At 40.9% G+C, this 26,008-nt stretch overlaps 1 protein-coding gene across 4 annotated transcripts in view; it reads right to left on the bottom strand.

The window, feature by feature from the left end:
- Positions 1–26,008, bottom strand: part of myo18ab (myosin XVIIIA b) — a 169,469-nt gene that overhangs the window by 17,414 nt on the left and 126,047 nt on the right. For all 4 annotated transcript variants that reach the window (XM_030066613.1, XM_030066614.1, XM_030066616.1 and 1 more), the window contains 9 exons: positions 19,635–19,758; positions 18,643–18,843; positions 16,911–17,021; positions 15,906–16,010; positions 13,843–13,989; positions 13,414–13,527; positions 6,687–6,803; positions 5,063–5,146; positions 2,368–2,505 (listed from right to left, as the gene is read on the bottom strand). In XM_030066613.1, coding sequence (XP_029922473.1) covers positions 2,368–2,505; positions 5,063–5,146; positions 6,687–6,803; positions 13,414–13,527; positions 13,843–13,989; positions 15,906–16,010; positions 16,911–17,021; positions 18,643–18,843; positions 19,635–19,758 — 1,141 coding nt within the window. The remainder of the gene's footprint in view (positions 1–2,367; positions 2,506–5,062; positions 5,147–6,686; positions 6,804–13,413; positions 13,528–13,842; positions 13,990–15,905; positions 16,011–16,910; positions 17,022–18,642; positions 18,844–19,634; positions 19,759–26,008) is intronic.

Below are 26,008 nucleotides of genomic sequence, written 5' to 3'. Positions count from 1 at the left end.
CACAATTTTTTTTAAAAATTAAAAAAAAAAATGAAACTATGCCCACGTCATTTGTAACGAGTTGTGCAAGCCAGAACAAGGATACGGTTCTGTGAAAAAGGTTAAATGATATATATATATATTTTTTTTTATTATAATGGACTTAAGTAGCTTCAGTGATATCACTGTTTTCCATGTTGTCCACAGCGTGCCAGCTGATGGGTTTGCATCCTCACACAGAAGATGTTGACAAAAACTACACTAACCTTACTGTTAAAGGTGTAGTATACCCAGTTCAAAACAGTGTTGTATTATTTAGTATGAAGTACAGTTTTCATCATCCACCAAGATTTGGGAGTTCCTGAACGTTCCTGAGTTGTAAAGGCTGCATTTTCTACAGTGATACATTCCAACAGGAGCGAATGGGTGTTTCCCTGGAGTAACATTATTGTCACGACGCTAATAAGACTGTACTGAAAACATCTTGCTTGTTGGAACTAGCATAGCACGCTACAAACGTCCACTCTGGAGTGTTGTAGTTGCAGAGTTGACCATCAGTGACAGAAGCCTTTGCTAACCCTCGCCGCCTCTTGTCTTCAGATGTAATCATCAGCCTGCTAACAAGCCAAGAAGCTGACGAAGCTCGTGCACTCTTTCATGTCAAAGGAACTTGTCGATTCCCAGAAAAAACGCTCATTTGAGTCAGGAGAAAACTCTCTCTGCCTAGGGAAGACTTCAGATTCTCACAGTTTCATAATGCTTTCTACACCTAATGACGACAATATAAAATATTTTAATCCAAATTTTCATTTTTTAGTTCACCATGCATTTAAAGGAGCTGCCAACCCACCTTAAAGAATATAACAGCCTGGAGAGTTAACCGTCTCATCAGGACGCACTGAATAAGTGAAATTTTAGGATTCCTGTTCCATGAAGATTGAATATTGACACAAAATGTTGGCTCTCGGCAGCTTAAACCACCAAAATATTGACATTGGTCTTCAAAAATCCATACCGGTCAAACCCTAGATAAAGTATAGGAGTGGGAGAGACTCAGGGCCTATGCTAAAGAATCGTAAAACCTTTTGAAAAGCTCAATGCAACACAGATAAGGGAGGCCATGGAATAATATCAACAAAACGTCTGTTGTGGTGCAGTAAGAGTATGGGTAAGGGCATAATATTTCATCGCAACAGAATTCAGATGGGAGGCAATATTAAGAATTAATAAGCTTATTTATATCAATAATGAATTTGAGCAGTGTTGCAGCCCTCCTTTTGAAGCGTGTACTGTAACCTTACTTAAAAGGTGAATCCTATATGAGTATACATGCTTTCAAATCTGCCTCAAGTCTACATTCAGTCTCTGCATCGATGCCAACAGAAAACTTTGTCAGCGAACTAGCTCCTCCATTAGCCGCTGGCCTTGTCCATATTTCACATAGTGAGTGGGTGTTGTACTCTGACTCTTCAGATCTGTATTGATTGAGCTCTGCTACCCCTTGCTTTGATGAGTTTTACTTCCCTGGCAACCTGAAATATTCAGTCATTGCGGTTTTTAATGTTAGTGAGAAGTCATAAAAAGGAAAGGCAAAATGAGGCTAACCTATAACCCCTAACCTTTTCAAACTGAGCATTTCACTACGGTGTAAATCCAGATAGAAAAAAAATAATGAAAAATGAAAAAATAAAAATAAATAATACATATATGCACATATATATATATATATATATATGCACATATATATATATATGCACATATATATATATATATATACACACACACACACACACACACACATATATTTTTTTAACTTTTAGCAATGAGGGTGAGAATGGGGAGTGTGTCTGCCTGTAAGCACATTGCACAGCTAGTAATTACCAAACTGAACCTTGCCAAAATGAGCACAGGGGATTTTATCAGTGGGCGAGAGAGGATTTCAATTTCTCCCTGGGAGCGTGCAGATGGTAACCTTTATCCTTCACTTTAGCTTTTTGTCTGGGGCAAAATCAGAAAGTAATTTGAAAATGACAGAATAACAAATGGTATTGTCGAGTGAAAGTAACACAGGCTTGAGGACAAAGCAAAGCACGGATGGTAATATCTGGCTGGTAATGGTGGTGGGATTGTCTGAAAGCCAGTGGAAGTACAGAAGATGTTCATGTGGTGCAGGTGCACAAGACAGAGTAGTGGCACTTAATGATGATGTAGGAGAGAGCGGCCCCTGTCTAATAAATGCAAGAACGTTTCGCTGTGTTTTTTTTTTTTTTTTAGTTCCCTGACCCTAAGCAATACAGCTCACCTAGCTATACCTCTCTGTCTCACATGTGACAGGCTGCCAGAGCTTTCTATCCCACAACCCCCCTCTTCCGCATCACCAGCTCTCACCTCCAGGCGTTTGACCTGGGTCTTCTCAAACTCCAGCTTGGTCTCCAGCTCTCGGATTTTTGCTTCTTGCCGGCTAACGAGGGATTTCTCCACCATGGACTGCTCCTGGAACTCCAGTTGGCTCTGAAGAGCTTGCATCTAATAAACAAAACACACACACACACACACTTTTATAACACTGTACTTTCTAAACACGTTCCACTGATGACATACATTCCCTCAGCTGGTGGTCTCCAAATGTGTGCAATAGTGACCGGTAAATGTGCAGGTTTTTATTCCAACCAAATACTCAAGTGGCTCATATCACTGACTACCTCACAAAATAGCAAGAAGACATCACAAACGGTCCATCACCGACAATTTGAGGACTCAAAAAACATAAATAAACAAATAAATTAAATCTAATCTCTCTGGGAACAACCTTGGAACAAATTGTGGTAATTTTCTCTACAATTTATGCTACCTGAAGCACCGAGTGATTCAATCTCTGAAAGAACCTCTCCGTCAACCTCAAATCAAAGAGCCTAGGAGAAGGCTTCTCATCTCTGTGGGATGCTTCAACTGGAGGGCGAGGCCAAAACACACATCTATCAGCCATATTCTTTAGAGGAGAGGCCTGATGCTTTGTGCACAGATTGTAACATCAGTCCAGAGTTGGACTTCGCTTCAAAAACAGCCCTTCATTACTAGACTCTTTCATATCCATAATTCAAAGTCTGCAGACATGCCACAGAATACATTTAATTCTTTTATCAGTTGTATCATGCTAAAGTGCTTGCACATTCGACACTCCCCTGCAATATGGAAGCAATAAGAAGGAGGGGTTCTTTGACTCGCTGTATCAGAGCCATGTCTTCTTTCAAAAAGCTCAATGCTCAAAGCGTGCTCCTCCCCCCACCCCCACAGGGGTACAAGCATACTGTGACAGTTTTCCTCAAGGTAATGAGCCAGCAAAGAGGGACCAGGATGGATGTGGGTGTGAGGGACTGACAGGGGTTTGCTGGACAACCCCAGGATTCTCACTGACGGCTGGGATAATTGCTACGAAGCAGAGGTCTCAGATGGTTATCGCCGGATGGGAGGACGCATGGCTTGTGTCGTGCCGAGACACAAATCTCTTGTATCTGGGAGGGTCAGATGCTGGGGGTGGTGGTTACTGCTCAAGGTATTACAGGTCTGATCTCCCCCTTTGGAAGCTTGGCTTGACTTGGCGGCTACAACAGCAGCTGACAGACACGCAGCACCAGACTGAATCATTAGGAGGGTGACAGCGCTAGCATGTTCAGCATTATTGCTTGTCTGGGAATTGTGAAACCAAGTTGGCCATCTGTGTCACAACTTGCTGAGGCAAATCTCACTTGAATGACACATCAATTACATCAAGTGCTGTGTTTGTCAAGGGAACCATGCAAAGTCAAGGGAGAGGGGGACTGGCTGCAAGTCTGGGTTAAATTTTTAAAAGCGATACACCACTGGCCAATGTGATAGCGGAAGCTGTGCAATTTAAAACATTTCAATCTGAGGAAAGTTCCAGTCAGTCTTATGGAAAAGAGGATTAAGTCTACAAATTAAAAAAAAAAAAAAACGAGTTCTGAGATTAATCTTGGAATTCTGTGAAAAAAGTCAGAATTCTGAGATTAATGTAGGAGCTTTTTTTGAGTGATCCTAATCCTCTTCCGTACGTTCTCTCCTTTGGGATGATATGTTCTTCTGTGGCGAAAAAGTTAACTGTCATTTAAAATTAAAGTGATGATCAACAAAATTCTTGGTAATAACTGATCACTGTTTAGTGTTTTGCACTCAATCACAGCTAAACCTACCAGGCCATAAAAAAAAAAAAAAATCATCCTCCCATGAACATCATGATGTTCACTCCAGCAGTGACTCTGAGACAGTTGCTTTTCGTTTTAGCAAGCCTGCCTTCCTCTGAGCAGTTCATCTGTTTCTATTTCCTGGGATTTTCTGTCGATGAAGTTCGAGTTTCTTTGTCTGTTCAGCCATGGTGGCTGTCGCTGATCATGCTGACTACACAGTTTTCCGTCTTTGTAATCCGAAGGACAACCACTGCTGCTGCTGCTGCTTCTGGACACAGTGAAATGCATAACTTCCAGCGAGAAAGGGGATTTTTTTTTCTGGGAAAGAGGTGCATTCACAACACGAGAAAGCATCCATGAACTGATTAGAAGTTCAGTCACAACAGCATGATGTCAACTGCCTATAGAGAGTATGAAACAAATATTTAAATAAGGAGGATGTGAATTATCATTGTAAATGTAAACCATTGTGAATTACATGACATGGACCACAAACTGCACATTTTCCCTGGGCACTATATGAAGTATTGCAGTATATTATGTCATTCAGCAGATCCTTTTGGCCAGAGTGACTTGCAGATAGTACATCTTGTCAGTAAGCCTTCAATAGGAATAAACAGCATTTTTTTAAAGTTGTTAACAGGAAAGGAGGTCTTGTATGAGAGCTCAATGCAAGTGGGATCCAGATGTATCCTGAAGAGGTAAGTCTTCATTCTCCAGCAAAAGATCGGGAACGATTCAGATTTTCTGAGTGTGAGACGAAGCTCATTCCACCATTGTGGTGCGAGGGATGAAAAGATCCAGGACTGGGATGAATGTTTTCTGAATTCTGCCTCCTTTATCACTGGATAAAGGAGGCAGGATAAACAGAAAGTGCCTACCTTCTCCTGGATCTCCTGCTTCTCCTTCATGGTCTCCTCCAGCTGGGCTTGTAGGTCGCTAATCTGGGCCAGGTTCTGGGCTGACTACACCCGAAAAAAAAAAACATGAGAAGAAAGAGTCTATGTTAAAGGGCATATTACAAGTGGAACAGCATGGTGGCTCATAAAATATATATATATTTTTTTCTTCGATCTGGCAAAAAATTGGACAAAGCTTGGGTTAAGCCCTTACTTTTTTATGTTTACAAGTAGACCATCAATAATATGTAAATCCAAAAATATGTACCCATCCAAAGCCAAAAGATAAAAAATACTGAGCAAATCCTCCTAACACATGGTGACATCACACTGACATTAACAAGATTAAATAAATAAATCTGGTGGGAAGCTGTTTTTTTTCTCCAAAAATCTAAAGGGAGAGCACAGCAAGCCAGTGAAAGCACATCAATAAATCTCATTTCAATGTGACCCGTGTGAAATATTTGAGATGAGTGCTTTTTTTCCAGTAGATGAAGCACTCTGCTAAGGCGAGTCCCATCGGGAATAGAGCTGCTTCACTTTGGACAGGAGGGATGGATTCATTTGGAGCCAGTGGAGACAGATCACTCATCATTCCATCAGCGATAGAGAGAAAGCGCTTTCATTTCCACTTGGTGCTCATCTGTACGTACAGCTGCATTACCACTAATGCAGGCCACTTGGAGCTCGCCAAATGCTACCACTTTTAGAAAATTACTAAATTGCTAGGGACAGATTAGGTCAAACAATTCAATGTACAGCTTTGATGTAGGGACTGTTTTGACAAATACACCTTGTATTGCTTTTTGACATTATATTGTGGCAGACTGACTGTTTGTGCATGGCTGTGTATGTGAACTGATTCAGCTGTACACTAAACCAAAACTGCCCTTCTATTAAAAAGCATATACAGGAGGCTCGTGTCATCCATTTGTGATATGATGGATATAATGCAATTTGAGCGATGATGCCCCAGTTTTGCCTGTGAGTATCCTTTCACCATATTACAACGGTAGGTTTCAATGGCAAGTGTGAGTGTTTTAGTGTATTACTGTTCCCAGGAGACAACACCCTGAAATATTGAATATCTCATGTTTCTTCCACACCAGATTTGGAAAATATTACATACTGACAAACAATATTGCAGCTTCACACCAAAACTTCTTGGACCCTGAAAGTCCGGTGTTCAAAGCCACAGAGCTTTATTAGATAATCTAGCAGAGATCTCAATATTTCCAAAGATCCCAAACATGTCCTTCTGAATTCCACAGAAATGTGTCTAAAATGATGCACAAGACATGTAAATATTTTCTATTTGATGTGATGCCTCAGCTATAAAACGACGGCATCTTGGTTTTGAATATTTCACTCAGTATCTCGTGATGCTTCTTCCAGCAGACACACAGTATGGATGTGACAGTCGTACACTATGGGAAATTTTGTTTTGTTTTGACTGTAAAGGGAAATTTAAGGCAAAATTAGACTTGAAGCGGTTAAAATACCTATTTTGGTTGAACCCATGTGTGTACACATGTGTACACACACGTCTGTGTGTGTGAGAGAGTGAGACAAACAGACACACACAGAAGAGGATAGGAAGAGATACCTGTGCCACAGCTGACTTGTGTTTCTTCATCAGCTCATTGAGGTCCTCCTGGTCTTCCTCCATCCTGGACTGGAGGTCGTTCTTCTCCCTCTGCAGACGACTCAGCTGTTCTTCCAGCTTTAGGGAGAAAGGAGACAGAGAGTGAGACATGCCGGCAGTAACACCAACAAATCAAAGGCGGGAATCTGAAGTGCAGATTTAAACCTAACCCTAAATAACATCAGTGAACTCATGCTGCCCTACAAAGCCAAACAGCTGCAGCCATGTTTGTGTGTTACGCAAGACTAAGGTTAAAGCTGGGCTGTTGTTGTTGTTTTTTCTAAATAAACAAATAAATGTTATTACCTATATATCATCCACTTGGTTACCTATTACACCCCTGTTGGGGCAAGGTGTACACTCTGAGGTCATATTTCTTAGTGTCATTACTCACACACTTACTGCTCTTTGGCTTTGTATGTAGGCTACTGTCTGAATTGCAAAGATTTTCCTCCAAGGAGTTTCCTCATTAGCTCCTACTCATAGCCCCTCCACTGATCAAAGGGCCCAATAGGGGTCACTTAAGGTCTCAGCCATAATCAAGCTCCCCAATTAGTGGCTAAATGCTAGCAGCAAATGCCTTGTAGCTACCTTCAGCTAAGGGGAGGGACTGCGGAGTAATCCTATTTCTGTAATGACTGGGATAATACAAGAGGGAAAGAGAAAGAGAGCGAGAGAGGGGGGGGAAGAGAAAGAGTGAGATTGGCGGTGCAGGGCTATGGATTAATAAATGATGAATAATGTAGCTATGCAAAAAAGGCTAATGAATCCATTAGCACATAGCGAGTAGATGAGAGAAGTGGGGGAGAGGCAGCACTGACACCATGGCATCCATCTTATTAAGATACAGTCCAAACAGACCTCAGGATGCATAATGGAGCAAATCTGATAAATCCAACTCACTGCAGGAAAAGAGGCCTTCGAAAAGAGAGATGGACGGCAGGCTGGGCTGTTTATACAATAACATGGCCCTTTTTCAATTGGTGTTGGTTTGTAATGGTTAAAAATGTTTTAATTAATTTATGTTTTCCATTACTACCTGCTGCTGAGATGTGGCGAGGCGTAATTCAGGTGCTAAAAATATCCATTCGGGATCTGGGGCAAAAACATTTCCATAATATACTTTACTTTTTATTTTTTACCAACTTTGCCCTCGATTAATCGTAATACACAGTGTCCATTTTCTCAGCTCCACCTGTACAGTCTAATGCACTTCAGTGCAACAGCTCTACCATAAATTCTCCCTTTTAACAAAGTTTGTAATGTTCAGTTTGCGATGACGTTGTGGAGAAGGTGTAAATTTAATTCTGTGTTTATTACTGAGGTTGTAGTTTGCAGAGCTCTTGTACTGAGAGGTGTCCTACCTATTTATTTATGCATGAGGGGGGACAGAATAGTGGAAACAGCTCTCAATAAAATGCAGTTCAGTCCAACAGCAGCACTAACTTTGAGCTCAATGCCAAACATAGAAGTGAATGAACACCTCTATTACTGTGACAACAAGAAAAGCTGAGCTTCATAGGCAGCAGGAAAGGAAACTTTATGGCACCACAGTTGGATTGGATTGTGCAGGTGGACCTAATAAATTGGCCACCGAGTGTATACTCATAACATGTAACTTTTACAATTGGTATAGGCTTATAATGGTTAAAAATGTATTAATTTATTTATGTTTTCCAATACTACCCAATGCTGAGATGTGGCGAGGTGTAATCCAGGTGCTAAAAATATCCATTTGGAATCTGGGGCAAAATCATTTCCATATTATACTTTCCTTTTTTAACAATAACTTTGCCCTCGATGAATGGTAATATGAGCGGAAACTTTGAAAGCAGCTGCTGCGCTCTCAGTCGCTGCAGGTGTGGGGAGAACCGCCGTGATGGACACTTCAAAAACACGTGGCAGTACACGGCAGCACACTTTCATTTAACAGTACCTTGTCACTGCAATTTCAAACCAATTATGTAGCTCTATTTTTTCAATATTTTTCTTTTGTTTTTTTTTTTTTTTTGTTTGTTTGCTTGGTTTTTTCCCCCTTAGACTATGACAGCCAAAAAATACCCCCAAAACGCCACAATACTCTCCGTCTCTCTCGCTCTCCTTCTCTCTATTTATATATTATTTTATATCTATATATGAAATGACTGCCAACTGAGGCGGGATAAAAACAAGCTGTCAAAAACAAGACAATTTTCTCAAAACACTGCAATCACAGCAGTGGATGGTGGAGCGGCAGACCATCTGAGAAAAGAAATGTTATTTGCATGATTTTATCTCTCTTGTAGTGTGACATGCGGCCACCGGATATGCACCAAAAATCCCTCCATCGACATAATAAGCCTTTTTCACTTTCCCAGCAGGCCGGATTCGTGGCACAAAAGGTCACCCTCAAAGGCGCTGTTGCCGACACGTTCATTTTATTCACACTCAAATTGTTTCCCATTCTCAAGGGCAAAAGCTGACGTGTATTTTGGTAAAACAATAAAATGCCCTTTAGCTTCCGAGATCTGTTGCTCTCCTCTTTAGTGCAGATTACGTTTACCGTCTTTGACGTTTTTATTCTCAAACAACCAAACAAAGCTGAGGACGGCTGCTGGTACGACCTTCACCTTCAAAGATGAGATCGCGTGTCAGTATGACGCCACAGCCCTGTAATATCAGCACCCAGCGTCAGTTTAGTGTTTTAAACCCAGAGGCCCATGGGCAGGCTTTTATTTTAAAAGATCTGATTTCAGCTCTTAACAAAATTTACTTTATTTCTTTTCATTTAAACATTTTGGGGTAGAGTTTAATTGTCGTTTTTTATAATTATTTATAATAAGAAATATCTTATTAAGAAATATAGTATTATATATAGTTTTTATGTAATTTTGGAAATAACAGCAAATTTTCTAATGCTTTACTAATTTTCTAACTTTTTGGTGACTATTTAGCTTTTTTGGTCATTATCAAGTCATTTTCTTCTCACATGATTTTTTATTTTGCTTAAATGCTTGTGAAAGGCATCTGAATACATTCTCAAGCATTTATATTTTTAATATTCTTCACATAAGGTGGCGTTCATATACCTTTCATAAGCATTTAAACACTGATGGTGATCAAGCATCACTGATCTGACCTTTAATAAATCATTTTAATCATTAAAAATATAGTTTTTTGACATTTTCAAAAACACTGTTTTGTTAATTTTCTTCTTTTTTTCCCAGTAATTTGTTTGCAAATGCTTTTTCCCATGTTTTTGAAAGAAATCAAGTGAATATGCTCAGGTTTCAAAGAGCTGAAGGGATTTTGAGCCATGTATCATACTGTGAAAATTGCTTGTCTGTGTAAAACTCGGTCAAAAGCTTGCTAGGGCTGCTGGGGCAAAAAGAAACACATAAAATTAGCCACCACTGTGAACAATATACTGAGGTAATCGCCTCTACTTGATTTACTGAATAAATGTCAAAGGATGTTGGATGTGTGTGCTGAGATTTCAGCTGCCACATCACGGTGGAGACACAATTTCTATTTTGTGTTTTCGTTCACGTTTTACGACTGACTGAGAAATGTTTGGCCTGTCACAACTACCATCTACCTGTCACGCAGATGGAAGTGGTAACTTTGTGAAACCAACAGCCACACAGAGACAGGGAGCGTTGCTAATCAGCTGACTATCCATCAAAACTCCCCAAGAGCTGTTTAACCATTCATTTTTCCTCACAGGAATAAGATTAAGCCCCAGAAAACAGCTGGAATTTCCATTTATACTAAGTGTGTGGACAAGAGGAAGTGTGTGTGTGTGTGTGTGTGTGTGTCTGCCTGCCACCTTTGTTTGTCTGGCAGGGCAGAGCAGAAGTGAACAACAGACTAGAAGACAAGTGAGAGAGAGCAAAAGTCACGGAGACAGCCGAACCCCCCCTCTTCCGTCCGTCCATCCATCTTCTCCACATTTCTGCTCCTGACCTGCTGCTGTGTGAACTCAATTATCTCTACCCTTCATTTCACTGTGCTGATAATGTTCACCTTGCTGATGACAATATAAGCAGTAATACATTTCAAGGTGACATGTCTTGCTCAAATTAGAAATGGATTTAGAAGCATGTTGAAACTCTGGCCTGACAGCACTGAGCATCAGTCAATTTCACTCTGCAACTTCACCTTACAAGGATCGTACCGCTGATGTTGAATGTTTGGCCTGTTTACTACAGTTTAGCCACATTTTACGTCGCAACAAACCATTTAGCAAATCATGCAGGGGTACTAAAGATTTCACGGCAGATAATTGAAATCAGTCGACTGTCTAATTTAACATTTCAGTTCAAACAGGCGCCTTTTAACGATCTGCTTCTGCAGCTAACAAAGTCGGCGTCATTCATGAACTGCAGCACTGATAACTCACTGTGAGAAGCAAATGTTTTGCATGGGAGAGACCGTTTCACTCCACCCAAAATCAAATTATCAAAACAAAACAGTGCTGCTGCTTTTAGGAAAACGAATGTGGACAACTTTATGACGGTGATGGCATACTGGTGTGAAGAAAGTCAGAAGTCTCTTGATATCGTAGCGGAACGAATGGAAAAATTACATGGCAGTTCTAAATACGACTGCTTGCTTTATACATTTTGCAGATTTTATGCTAAACCTGCAAAATCACTGGAATTGTCTTTTAATAAATGGAATAAATGAGAGAAAGCACGAGGAGGCAGAGAAAGAGCTGAGGGCTGCCTTTACAAAGACACACTAAAGAACAGGGTTCCCACTTTTTCGAGGAAATCAATCCCAAAGTTTTTTCAAGGGCATATTCAGTGACTTGAGTACATAATAGCTGCTGCTGACAGGTCATCCTTGAATGATTCAAAATGGACAAACCGCTCAAAATTGCATTAAACTGACATATCAAATTACACGTTGTCAACACATTGTGTTTTGTACAACATGTTTGTGTGTTTAAAAAAGAAGCACATTAACAACGCACAAATGTACTGTTTATACGCAAACAACGTGTTGATCACAGCCTTGGTTTTGAGTGTTTTTGACATGTTTAGCCTTCCACATGCAGGTGACACTGCAGCACAGTGCACCAAATACAATAGTTAGGTATGAATGGTCACTGAAACCGAGCGTCAGCGGCTGAAAATGCGCAGTGTGAGCTCGGGAAAACATTTGCAATCTCACGTGAACGTGATAATTTTCTAGGTTGTCACGAAGAATTCCAGAACATTTTACCAATTCTCAAAATTTCCATCTGTTTTCCATGACTGGAAAATTCATCTATATATTTACAGTTTTTCCAGGATGTGTGGGAACCCTGAATAAAAAAAGATGTGGAAGTGAAAAAGGACAAACAGGCAGCACATATGGGGCCCGATGAGGAGATAGGGAAAGGTAAAGAAAAAAAAAAAAGTCAATAGGAAACAAAGCGAGGGGAAAATACGGAGGTCGCAACAGATTAGGGAGATGTTAGTGAAGCCAGTGCAGGGAGGAAGAGGATCAACTGCAAAGAAGAGCAAGACAAAACACAGAGGAGGAGGAGAAGAACATCAGAAAACAACACAAGATAATGTGGGAAATGAAGCAGAAAACTAAGAGGAATAGAGAGAGTAAATAAAGGATGCAGGAAGAGCTATGGGGGAACAGGTGTGTCCTTTAACCCCTTCTCTCTGGCTACCGGCGATGTTTTGACATATCTAATGCAGCCCTGCAACCACCACAGATGGTGAAGGCTTAAAAAAGGCTTAAAAAAGAGGCTAAAAAACCTATATGATCATGAATGAGGATAATTTTCAAATGTAAACATTTTACTGGATATCATTTATATAAGCTGGGTCATAAACTTGTGGTAGTGTATGCCTAGGACCCTGAAATCTCCCTTCCTTTTTTTGTTTTAGTTACCTGAGGTATGCTGACAAGGGAAAGAAATGTGTGCTAAAGGGTTAAAGCAAAACTGAGCTTGGCTTCGTACCATGTAATAATCGGTCTGAGCTGCAGCAGCCTGGGTTTGAATCCCAGCCCAGACCCTTTGCTGCATGTCCTGCCCTGTCTCTGCCCTGTCTTTCCTGTCTCTCTGCACTGTGACTGTCTCATAAAGCAGAAATGCACAAAATAATCTTAAAATAATTTTGTTCCGTGCTCCCCTGGGCTGCTAATCCACAATGCTGTATTTCTATCTCTACATTCATTTCCACAGGAAAGTAACTCGCAAAATAACACTTTCAGCTCACAAACAAATGCAAACAAGGCGGATTTTGCCAATATAAAACAGCACGTCCCAGTACCTTTTCTTTTTGTGAAATTATAATAATTTGTGAACGTTCATCAAGTTGTTTCTTCCTGGCTCAAGGCTACTATGCGAAGGTCTCCTACACATGTTACCTGCTGGATCTACTTTCCAATTCAAGTGGGAAAATAACAAGGAAAGAGATGTTTCATTTCCTCAAAAAATAACTGAGCTTCTTGTTTTTGTTTTTTTTTTTACATCGCCATTAACTGCTTTGTTCATGCCTTTTTCTGTAATAAAAATGTTATTTTGGGAGCTGTTTTGCTATGGAAGTAAATGGAGAGACTGAAATCCAGTATTGTGGATTAACAGCCCAGAGGAGCACAGAACAACTAATGAGGATATTTTGCCACCATGTGGACTCATATCACACCCAGGGAGCTATACAACCCTCAATTTTCCTTCAAGTATCCAGAGAGGTGTACTGACTGCTTGTTTGGCTTTGGAAATGTCCTCCATCTGAACGTGCAGATCCTCAATCTCCACTTCCATGGATTTACGGGCCTTGACCGCCGCTGCACAGGTGAACTCTGACTCCTCCAGCTGAAACAGGCACAGATGTAGGGTATTAGTGTGGGAGAAAATGCATGTCAGATATATTTATTCATAAATTCAATTCCCGGCTGCACACATGCTCAAACTGATCAAATGTATTAAGTTAACAGAGGTGGATAACATAGAGAATGCGCAGATTGGGATATATGCATTAACTCACCTTGTCAAAGACATATAGACTTCAAATAAGGGAAGCAGAAAAGTGCACAACTGTTCCAAAAGGTGTGACTGTGAAGGTGTGCATGTGCATCGTTGTGTGTTTTCATTAGTCTGCACTGTTGTGTAAGAGAGGGAGTGCTGTACCTGGTTCTTGAGCTGGGCGATCTCCCTCTTGCTGGGTGCGTTGTTCTTCATGTGGTCCAACATGATCTGGGCATCAGCCAGCAGAGCCTTGGTTCTCTTCAGGTCCTTCCTCAGACGCTTCTCTGTCTCAATGTCGCCATGTCGCACCTTGGGAGCAGACAGAAGCTGGGTAAGGTGACAGGACAAACATAAAATCTCCTCCACATTTCTTTCGGTTATTTTCAGTGGTTTGGCTGCGGCAGGCGAGCACCTCCCCTCGTCTGGGGCACCCGGGCAGCCGTGCTGTGTGTTGCGTCCCTGTGACAATACAAATTGAAACAGCCACTAGATCTTCAATGAGATGAGAAGCTGCTTGTGTTCGGTTCTCCCTGAGAAGAAGTTATTTACCTGCATTCTCCCCTTCAGAATAAGTTCCCACCCACTTCAACAAGTGCAAGCAGAGCAATCTCTGCCTGTCACTTTTATTTACATTACACAGACATCCCTGTGTTATTTTAGATTAGCCAGATAACTGTAATGATATAAAACTTTGTTTTACACAGAACTGAAATCTTCTTGTGATATTGCAACAAACCAACTAAAGATCCTACAACCATACATGTAACTAACAACACAACTTTTCATTATATTTGTACAATGACAGAGAATCATTCCTCAAGCTGATCAAGCCAAACCAACATAATTATCTGTATGTCGAATCTGTTTTTTCTTCATCACATACATTTAGTGGCCAAAAAATATGCTTCAAGCAAGCATAAAAACTTTGTGGATATTAAACCAATTCTTGGCAAATTGTGCAGTTTCCATTTACCCTGTCTAATGTGATACATCATAATTTGCCTAATAATATTTTGTTGAAAACCCAGTTAATAGACAGGACTGCATGGGGGCTCTCATTAGCAATACACCAAAACACTTCTCTTTTCACAGGACTGTCATAACCTAGCATGAACTTCACATGGCACGCTGCCTCACACTTGCCATTGGCTCTGGCTGTGTGTTATAAGGATCTGCAGTTGACAGATGCCTGCGTAGTGATGAATGTGGTATGCTAACATTGTTAATCACAAGGCACATGTGACATACCACCACACAGTGTAACCACAGATATACCGGGAGACAATGTGTGAGGACACCTCCAGGGAGCACTGCAACTGGGCTAAACAGAGTCAAATAACAGCGGTCAAAGGCATTTTTTTCCACAAAAACAAATCTAAATTATATATTTTTTTGATGAATAAAATCTTGAACCACTTCGGAATAAAATGCTGTTTTTCCTCTGCTTATACAGCCAGTCAACAGCACATAGCCTCAATGCTAGTGGAAATCCTCTGCTATTGCCATCATTTTACAATCATTGATTTCATGTCATCATCATAATTATGTCGTCATTATAAATACCAGGCTGTGTAACAATGACAGTAATAGCCCAATCATTCGTAAATCTTTTAAAATCAAATCATTTTATAGCATTTAGCTCCATTAACTGATGTATATCCTGCTCTGTCTGGCAAGTGCTCACCACTGCCCCAAATGGCAAAGAGACAGTACTGCACTTTTTTCCGGTCTCATCAGAAGACAATGGCTGATGAGACAGAATACGATACCAAGACTAAACAGGTGGATCAGTCTATCATAAACCTGAAAGTCTATCATGATGCCAGCCTGAGCGGTGCTTCTCCCAACATTTTCATTAGACCACAGACACCCCTATGTGACCACATTTAGTACTGACCTGTAGAACATGGAGAGATAATGAGTGGTAATGCCAGTGAAACCTATGATTGCAATAAATAGGGTAATTTATAATGAATTAAATTGTAGTAAAACTTAACTATTCCTTATTTGGCTCACTTGCAGACATGTGAGGGACTTTGACGAATTTGCTGTGGAGTGTTAAAAGTCAACTCCAATCATGCCTAACCTCTTCACATGCATTCACACACTGTTTTTTTTTTCCTCGCCTTCCATGTGAATGTAGAGTAAGACAACTCATCCCGAGTCATAACAGGCCTGGGACCAAACACTCCACCGGTGAACATGTGGGATCAGTGTGTAGTTACCTCATCCTGGGCTGACAGCAGCTTTGCCTCCAGCTCTCTCCTCTCTTTCAGCACCTTCTGCTTCTCGTCGTACTCTTCTTCGAGCTGAACCTCCATCTGCTTCAGCTGCACACGTGCACACACAAACACACACGGAAAAAAGAAAAAAAACAAATACATGCATCAATTCCATCGGTCCACACAGAAAAAAACCTCAATGAGCTGCACACACTCTGCCTTAATGAACACACAATGGTTGACCTATGAAAAACAACTATATACAAAATTAAAACATATATTTGGAAACTGTCTAGCAATCCCATATACTGAATACTAAATCATAATTGTTTCATGGTATGGGCTGTAAAACAGATTAAATCTCCTAAAGTCTGCAGTAGCTAATATTTTTGAATACTAAGGATGCATATAAATGAGCAAGATATTACATTGGGGCTAACAAGCCCAGTCAGAAAAATCCAAATTTACATATGGAGAAAACCATAAGGGTATTTCTTAAATTTATTTATTCAGCATAATGTATCACTATGTAAATGTCACTGGAAGAGACAGTGTACAGTCAGTGCTCCCAGCTTGTATAACCATGAGAAAAGCTAATTATGTGTAGGCTGCCGAGGGCTCGGTTGTTTGAGGGCAGTGATGGGGCCAGTCACTACTGGCAAAGAAAAACAAACACAAAACAACACAAATAGGCTTAATAGCTACAAAGTAGAAGTTGCACCCAAATATCAACACTCACCCACTCACACAGCCACCTACACGTATACCAACATGCACCAGTGCTCCATCGTATCAATATCAAATGCTGCTACACCCACCAGTGGAAGCCAACATATTTGACAGTAATAGGCAAATAATTGACATTATCGATGGAGGAATTTTTTGGAGAAGTTTGTTTAGGTCAAAATGGTGCAAATTGAGGTTTTCACTCAGTGTGTGCTTGTGTGTCAGTTAAATAAGTGTGGAAAAACAGAGGTCAGTGTGAGAGAGTGTGATGCAGATCCTTACCTTCTTGCTGCAGGACTGCCTGATCTCCTCAACCTCGTCGTCTTTGCTCTCAATCTCCTTGGAGTGGGTGTGACGTAAACGCTCCATCTCCATCTCCAAGCGCAGCTTGGCCTGGAAGGCATAATGAACGCAGGTAAAAAATGATGCATCTCGCTGCTGTGTGCCAGAATTTCCAAAATTACCCTGATAAGCCCGAGTGAGGGTGCTACATCTCCAGGTCAAAATAATGTCCTATTTGTTACTGAATACCAGGGTGGCTACATCGTTTGTGGTGGACGGCACATGTTGTGCTGGTTTGTTGCAGCTGCATTTGGGAAAGATTTTTTTTTTTTATGTAAAAGTTCCAGCTGCTGTTTCTGAACGAGTCTAAATCACAGAGTAAGACTGCAACAGATGAAAACCACTAATTGAAACACCATGGATTCACCCTAATTGCCCTAATTAAAGCAAAACTGAATTTTGGTGTTGAGCTGTTTAGTTACCTGGACATTATTTCAGTCCACATGGTGCTGAAATATCCTCATTAGTTGCTGTGTGCTCCCCTGAGCTACTGGTCCACAACACTAGATTTCTGTCTCTCCATTCACTTTCATAGTGCTTTCACAGCGCTGCCTTGTGCCAGTGAGCAATGACCTGATAGTAGTTTCACAAATAACTGTAATTACAGAAAAAAAAAATGGTACCTGGCTATTTTTATACTGGAATAATCTGCTTTGTTTGCATTTGTTTACATACTAAAAGTGTTATTTTGGGAGCTGTTTTGCTGCACTATGGAAGTGATTGGAAATCCAGAAATCCAGTATTGTGCATTATCAGCCCAGGGGGAGCACAGAGCAACTAATGAGGATATTTCAGCCCCATGAGGACTTGCATCATGTCCAGGTAACTATACAACCCAACTCTCCTCCACAGTTCAGGTTTGCTTTGAAGCTGCAGCCCAGCACTCCAGTGAGTTAAATGATCGTCATGCCTTGTGTGCCACGGCTCGGCGGCTCTTATGGAAACCGCTGTAAAACTTGTTGAACCAACGGAGCAGCATGCTCACAATTATGCCTGACAGGCTATGGCACTATGCTGTGCACATACATATTGGCTGCAGTCCGGGTGCTTTACGTTTCATTACCTGCGTTGGAGGTTTACACGGTACTTTGTGTGCTGACAAAGTTCTGTGACCGTGAAGGCCATAAACTCCATTCTGAATCCATCATAAACCCTACGTCACATAATTTACTTACATTTGTAAATTAAATATATTTAAGTTTTTTTTTGTTTGTTTTGTTTTTTTAAAGAATGCTGATCTGCAAACCTTTAGAATTTCTATTTATTTATTTATTTCCATATTTTCACAATATTTATTTCCATATTTTTATTTCCATATTTTCACAATATTTTAACTGCGCCATACTTTTAAAAATGTATGTATGTTATGAAGATAAAACATCCTGTATACGCCTCCTTAAGTGGATATTAGGCAAGAGAGGGGTTACAAATTACAACAGCTGATGCAAGCCCTAGATATATTATTTACATTATTTATATTTCTTACATTCAATAGTATTTCTTCACCAGATGCTTTTGTTGGATCTCTGCTTCTGTTAGCTAGCTCACTTATTCACTGTTTACAGGCCACCATAGCTCAGAGGGCTGGAGTGCGGACAACTGGTTTTCGGTAAAAGTAAAACTTGAGCATTCTTGGTTTTCCTGTGAGAGGAGCTCTGCGCTTCATGTTTACCTGCTCCAGCATCTGGATGGTGCCAGCCTGCTCGTCCAGCTCCTCCTCCTGGTCCTTAACCTTGGCCTCCATGTCACGGAGCTGCTTCCTGACCTTGGCCAGCGATGCCTCGTCCTTGGACTCCTGGGAGTTGAGGTCCTGCAGCTCGGCCTCCAGCTGCTCCAGCTTCAGGTTGACTGCACACATCTCCAGGTCCTTGTCCTGTGGGCGGAGGGTTACATGCATAACAGAGATGAGGGAGAGGCCAGGGGATTATGCATGGAATAGAAACATATGCACACACACGAACACACACGTCCTGGTCTTGACCTGCAGTGAGTGATTACATGTACAAGGATGATGAAGGGACGCTATGGAATTAACTAGGGCTGCACAGGCAGGCACAAGGAGAACATGCAGACACAAAATACTTCCAGGACACTGGAGTGACAAACTGGGTCAATGATAATATACACAGTATAATGAGGATGAGCATGTCAAATACACTTTTGCAAATACACACTAGGGTTGGACCAGTTTTTGGAGGCCAAGCCTTACACGAGACTTTCAAAATGAAGCTTATATTTAGCCGCTGTTTTCTGCCAATTATTTAGTATCTTAAATGTAATCATTTAAGATACATCATTACGTATCAAAAAATGTAAAAAAAAAAAAAAAAAAAAAAAAAAAAAAAAAAAAAAACCTAACATTACTACTACTACTACTACTACTACTACTACTACTACTACTACTACTCATAATAATAATAAATATACAGTTTCCCCTGGAATAATTTCTTGTAAGGGCAGCAAAGCCTCTGAAAAAGCATTTACAACATGTAAGTATTTATAAGCATTTACACCAATTAAACTGCATGATATCCATCATACCAGAGGTGATGACACTGACTAGACTGGATTTGCTTTTTAATACAAGACCAATATGGGACCCATATATTAGCCTACGCTTACGCACACACTCACTGACCCAACGCTAGTACAGCACATACACACCTCCAGCTGCTGTCGGAGGCTGAAGACCTCTCCGGTCAGCATGTCTTTCTCTCTGGCCAGTTTCTCCCTCTGGCTCCTCTCTCTCTGCACCTCCTCCTGGGCCGCGCTCTGCTCACTGTCAAACCTAGAGGCGCGCGCGCACACACACACACACACACACACACAAACACAGAGTAATCTCAAATTAGCATGGGTGGGAAGAGTGTACTTCTTGAGTAGCCCTAGTCAAGGAGAAGCACTGAGGTAAAATAAACAAAACTGTCAGTAAAACAAGCAATGCAAGAAATTACTTTAGGGAAGCAGCAAGCAGTTAAATTAGAATGTGTTCAGAGCAGAAGTTACTGAGTTACTTTAAATGGCAAATCAACATTGTATTATATATATTACATATATATACATATATATATTACATTATAGGGGCTGTAAACATGGGTATAAGGCTGCTATACAGTGAACAGCATTAATCCACATTTATCCAAACACGAGGCAAAATAAAATTACTGTTGCACCACTCTCTGTGGGATGAACGTTTCAATCATGCAGCACTTCTGGCCACAACTCAAAGCAGGTATTTTTGTCTTTGGTGGCAACATGGCAAATGCTTAGCAGTCGCGCCCAAGCAGAAATGGGCGATGCCTTATCTCTCAGTCCCCAACACACTGTTTGTGCTGGGCAGAGAGAGGCTAAAAAGTGTGTTTATGCACTTAGTAAAAAGAAAAAGAAAAATCAAAATCAAAAAGAAAAAAGTGGCAAATTATTTTTCCATTGCAATGCCAAAACATGAGGACAGAGAGCTCATTATGTTATTGCACGTTACTGCCTAAGTGAGGCTTTATTCAAATAGGATTCAGGCATTCATATCATTACTCAATCTGCAATAAAATAAATAATTAAACATATCCATTCCCATTATTGATGAGCATTACCAAATTGGTTTCTTTTGCCATCAGCTATCTAATAAGCTAGGAAGGCTTGCAACAGCCAGACAAAACAAACCAATAATACTGCAGCAGGATGAATGTTAAAGGACCGCACCAGTGATTTTGCATGTTTAGTGTAAAATCTACAAAATGTACAAAGCAAGAAGTCATATTCTAGAACTCCAATATTATTTTTCCTGCCTTTTATCCAGACAGTGGTTTCCATTCATTACACTAAGAAATGAAAATGAACTTTCAGAGACTTCAAACTTTCTTCACACCAGTATTCCATCACCATAATAAAATTGCCCACATTAGTTTTCCCCAGGTAAGCATTTGCTTTACACAGTGAATTATCGGCTCTGTGGTTTTTGAATGTTGACGGCTTTGTTTGCTGCAGAAGCAGAACATTACAAGGTGGGTGTTTTAACCAAAAGTTTTAATTTGAAAACCCATGGATTTTAATTATATGTTGTGAAATCTTTGGTTCCCCCACATGATTTAGCAAAATGGTTTATCGCAAATGTGAAATGTTGGGAAATTGTTGTAAATGGTCCATTTAAACACTCAAAATAACTGGTATGGCCCTTTAAATAAGCTACAATCATGAACAAAACTGAATATTTGATGCTTCAGTTCTCAGCATGCTTTTTGAGGTGTTTCACAGTTACACTCATTTCTGATGTAATGCTTAGGGAGAGCCCACAACATGCGTACTCACTGATGGATGACAATTAAATTGTGGCCAAGTATAATGATTCAGTCAAATATATGATTAGTCACAATGAGATGGCACTGTGAAATCATCATGCTTTTGTGATTTGGCGTATTTCCAGTTGAACCGGGATGTTGGGGCGGGGCTTTACGCAGAGACAGAGTGTATGTGATGGTGTAAATCAATCAGACAGCAGTTACAGACAACTGGAGCAGAGGGATGCATTGTTCAAAAGTCAGAGATGGTATTACTGGGTGCAATTTTTATGTATCCCTGCTGGTCCAACATGAAGTAAATGCTAAAACACACTCTTTTCCAGGAAGCGACTATAATCATATTTTGGTAGTTAAATACACCAAAAAATAAAAATGACATTATTGTTAACATGTAAAGTATGACTTGGGAAAACTAGCAAACAAGGTAAAACCACTCAAGTACAATTACACATACAGGGTACTCAATCACAGCGACGTTATTAAATGTGCAGTAATTCATTAGAGTACGTCCTCCTTTCCACGCTGTTAAACTGCTGCCTGAGTGCAAATACGCTACTATATACCTCCCCTGTTTGAAGCACACACAGCCATACACACACACACACACACAGCTATAGAAGATGTCCCTTGTCGGTAGACACACGGTTTTGCAGCAATACAAATGAGCTGGAGACTTATCGGCTCTCTCTGCACAGCGTGGTGCTATAAACAATGTGGAACACAACATATTTTTTTCTTTTCCAGATACTATTTTTACTACAGCAACACAATCCAGCCTCACGCAGTGGAACAGTCTCTAACTGAACATGGCACAATCGTGCTGATAGACTAGGATTGGAGTGTGTAGATGTGTGTGTGTGTGTGTGTGTGTGTGTGTTTGTGTGTGTGTGTGTGTGTGTGTGAGTAAGTGAATTAGCACCTGTTTTGACTGATATTGGTGTGCTGTGAGAGGCTTTTGCCTACAATCAATGCTGCGGCTTTTAACTCTGAATCCTTCAGTTACACAATGCAGCCCTAATCCTCATAGAAAGGACAGGTTTTCTCTCTATCGTTGTGTCTCTCTCTCACATACATACACATTACAGTTAGGGCCCACTCACATTGGCAAGTTTGAGCCCGTATCGTGCTAAAGTCAAAATCCCCCCCTCCCCAGTCCCCGGCTGGCCTGCACTCACATTACCTTTTTCCCAAACGCGCCCAAGCACGATTGCCCCCGGTGTGCACGTCATCACGTTGAAATACGACAACAACAGGCATGGCCCGACGTCATTATAAATAAATGTAGTTCAAATACATCATGTCTTCCTTTTAACTAAAAAACGTTTTTGGTCCTTTTAATCAGACATGGGATGTTTATTTACCTTGACAGTTTCGGAGGTAACTTCCTCCTTCTTCAGAAAGGTCCAACTGACAGCCGGAGCGGCACCTGTCAGATCCGGCAGACCGGGTGACCGGGTGACCGCACACTGCGCGGTGCCGCGGCCAGTGCCGGCTGGTGCCGACGCGGTGCCGGCCAGCACCAGGTCTGCCGGATCTCCGCACACAGACTGCTGTACTGTCATTATTAACCGACTTTTGTTTATACGCGGTTGCAGCAGCACAACAGACAGTGACACAGACAACATGGTTGATTATTGATTGCGCAACGCCGCCATTCGCCGGTAATCGCGCTGCGCACATTAAACAATTTTGCAGAGGCAGGAAGAAAGTTGCATGATTTACATCCGCGCACTGCGTGCGTGACCGTGCATGTGCTCGTGTACGCGCCCGTACCGTGCAGAAGCACACCCCTTCCAACCGTGCCAGAGCGGGGGAAGTGTACTGTATTCAAGCACGATACGGAGCGATCACACTGGTCAAAGAATCCGGATTTTAAGGGCAATCGTGCTTGGGCGCGGATCAAACTTGCCAGTGTGAGTGGCCTCTTAAACCAATATATGGTGGCCTTCAATAAAAAATGGGATCTGGTCCAGTCAGTGTTGCCCACCTGTGATATGATGGACATGATGCAGCCTCATTAGAAATATAATGGATTTTACTGTAGAATTAATAAATACAAAGCATGTCTATGGGAAGCCCTTGGCCTGAATTGATCTTTTTAATCCGAATTCACCAGAATTCCAACCATTTTCCTATTGTACAGCCACTGTCATGACGGGATTTGGTTGACATCTGTCCTGAAGAAACAATTATTTTAAACTCTGCTTCAACATTTTATTTTTACTTTATTCCTGTTTCATCCTTTTGCAAAATGCCTGACAGCAAAACCGCCAATGTCTTTAATTTCGTCTTTGGGGAGCCTAGCTTTTATCAAAAATCAGTGGTATTGTTAACAAATATGGTCTGATGAAGAGCTCGAAACATCACCTGTGTGTATTCCAGCCTCTACACAGAGCCCTGCTGTGAGAGAACTGGTCCTTTAACTGCTTGTTCTACTGAGGCTTTTCAGTTCAGCAGCTGCCAAAAGAATGCGTTTGGAAGTGCGTGGACCCTTCTACTTTTCATGATTGTTAAGAAATACCAATGGACATTTTTTACACTTTAAATATCATATAACAAACAGTAAATCAAAGGCAAATGTACTTGTAGTTTGTCTTGGAAACATTTAATCTCTCAGCTAAGTTGTTGTTTCCATCATGCATTAACATGTATCTTGGGTGACGGAGGTAGTAAGAACAGGTAGTAAAAGCACCAAAGTATTGGGTGCATCTTGAGGTCCGATTGCTCAGGCCACATTCGGAAGAGGTCAAGGACGCTTTTGTCCACATCGCATTTGAAGTGTAAACCCCATGCTTTCATCCCAACAACGGCCCGACCCATCAGTTTTCGAAAAGAAAAAATATCCTGCCTGATTTTAACAAGTGCAGTTTAACTGCCAGCTGATGGGCCAAATGCAAACTGACAGTAGGCTATAAAGCAGCTGTTAAGTGAATAAAAACACAGACTGTCTACCTGATGCTTGTTTCACCAAAGCCTCTTGAACTGACATGATCAGTCGAGCCTGACAGGGTCCGGGTTGAGAATTATAAAATCTGGTGCTCAGAGTGCGTAACACGCATTAGCTGCGTTCCAAGCCATTGTAATAATGTCAAACTATTTACCCAGAAGAGACTATTTCTTGAATACAATTTATCAGTGGTCAGGGGTCTGAAGGCTTTCAAACACAGTTATACCATGATCAACATGATCATCATAAGGTTTATTTACACAGCAAAGAAGTCTAGAATGGAAGAGGAAGAAGAAGTGGAATGGAAGCACAAGAACTGAAGTGCAGCTGGGATATGGGATGATTTACTGCATTTCCATAAGAGTACTTCAAATTTTTCTATGACAACATGCTTTGGCAGGGAATGATAGTAATAACTTACAGATGTGAAATAAATCATAAGTAGCCTAACTGGCAGCGTATTTAAATGAGGTTTGAGTGAGCAAGGATATCTAATTTTGTTAAATACCTGTTACCTTGATTAAAAAACAAACAAAAAAAAGCCTAAGGAAATGGCATAGGGTGTGTATTTATTTGCATATAGAGTAGGGAAGTGAGACCCCATCACAAGTGGTCACTCGAGACGCATGCGGAGACACATTTTAATGTCAGGTGTGAACAGATGTACTTAAGCTGTCCACTTGTGATCGGATTACCCGAGACACACGTTAATGCAAGGTGGAAACAGGAGCTTAGCTGAGATGTGATGAGGGTTCATCAGCTCTTATGGCTGGTGGGAAGTCCCTGGTATTTAAACCTTTGAGCGTCGTTCACACCTTGATGTCACATGAGGGTCATTCAGGTCACATGTGAGTCGTTAAGATCACCTGGCAGTCATGTGAGAGTCATCAGTCACATGAGCAGAGGTGTTAACAGGTGCGGAAATGCCTGGGAAGTGTGGCCAGGACAAAATTATAGATTGCTCATAGGTTGTATCTAAATCCCCCTCCTCTGATCAGAGATGGCTGACATAAGGTCAGTCTTTCTCCATTTTCAAGGGTGAACCTGGAATTTCCCTTAACCTTGGACTTGCTTTAGTTTCTCCACTGGATGCCCTGCTCTCCCAAACACAGTGAATTTAAAAAAAAAAAAAAATCCCCATTTCTAACCACTAATCTGTAATATTTTATTATAGATCTATTTTTTATGATAGATCAGCCAAGTAGAGACCCCCCTGAATACTGTAAAACGTCAATTAAAAGCCAAGTCAGTTTCATCAAAACAGTTGTAAAGCATCTGGTTATTTAACTGATTTTAATCCCCGCTTGTTGACAGATTATATCAGCCTCTGACACTTTTTACAGCATTATTCACCCACAAGCAGCCGGCAGATCACCCCTGTTCTGCCTGCGGGAGAAAAGCCATCTCCTCTGGCTGTTGTTGCAGTATAACCACTATGAGGAGACCATTTTACCTACTCATTGCCCCTGCTCCAATGTTATCGGTGTGTTGTTTGTTAAATTGTGCATTCAAGATAGACACTTTATTCCCCCGCAACACTTATCAGGGTTGTAGTTTGCATTATTTTGCCATTTATTTTTGCAGTGTGTTTTTTGCTTTGTGCAACAGCCCTCTGATAGCCCAGATTTACTAAAGTGTTGCCAAGTCACCATTTGGACCAATCAAGATGACGGCTGTGCTAGCTCCTCTTAAAAGTTCAAGGAAATCAGATTTTAGTATCTCCTTCTGAGCACGAATTTAACCTGTAACTGTGTCTTTGCCAATGGAAACACTTTCATAACCCATGACATGAAATA

This window comes from Myripristis murdjan, chromosome 13 (genome assembly GCF_902150065.1).
Source record: "Myripristis murdjan chromosome 13, fMyrMur1.1, whole genome shotgun sequence".
Taxonomy (NCBI): Eukaryota; Metazoa; Chordata; class Actinopteri; order Holocentriformes; family Holocentridae; genus Myripristis; species Myripristis murdjan.
Note: the sequence above shows the minus strand (reverse complement) of the source record. Positions and strands in the feature narration are given on the sequence as shown.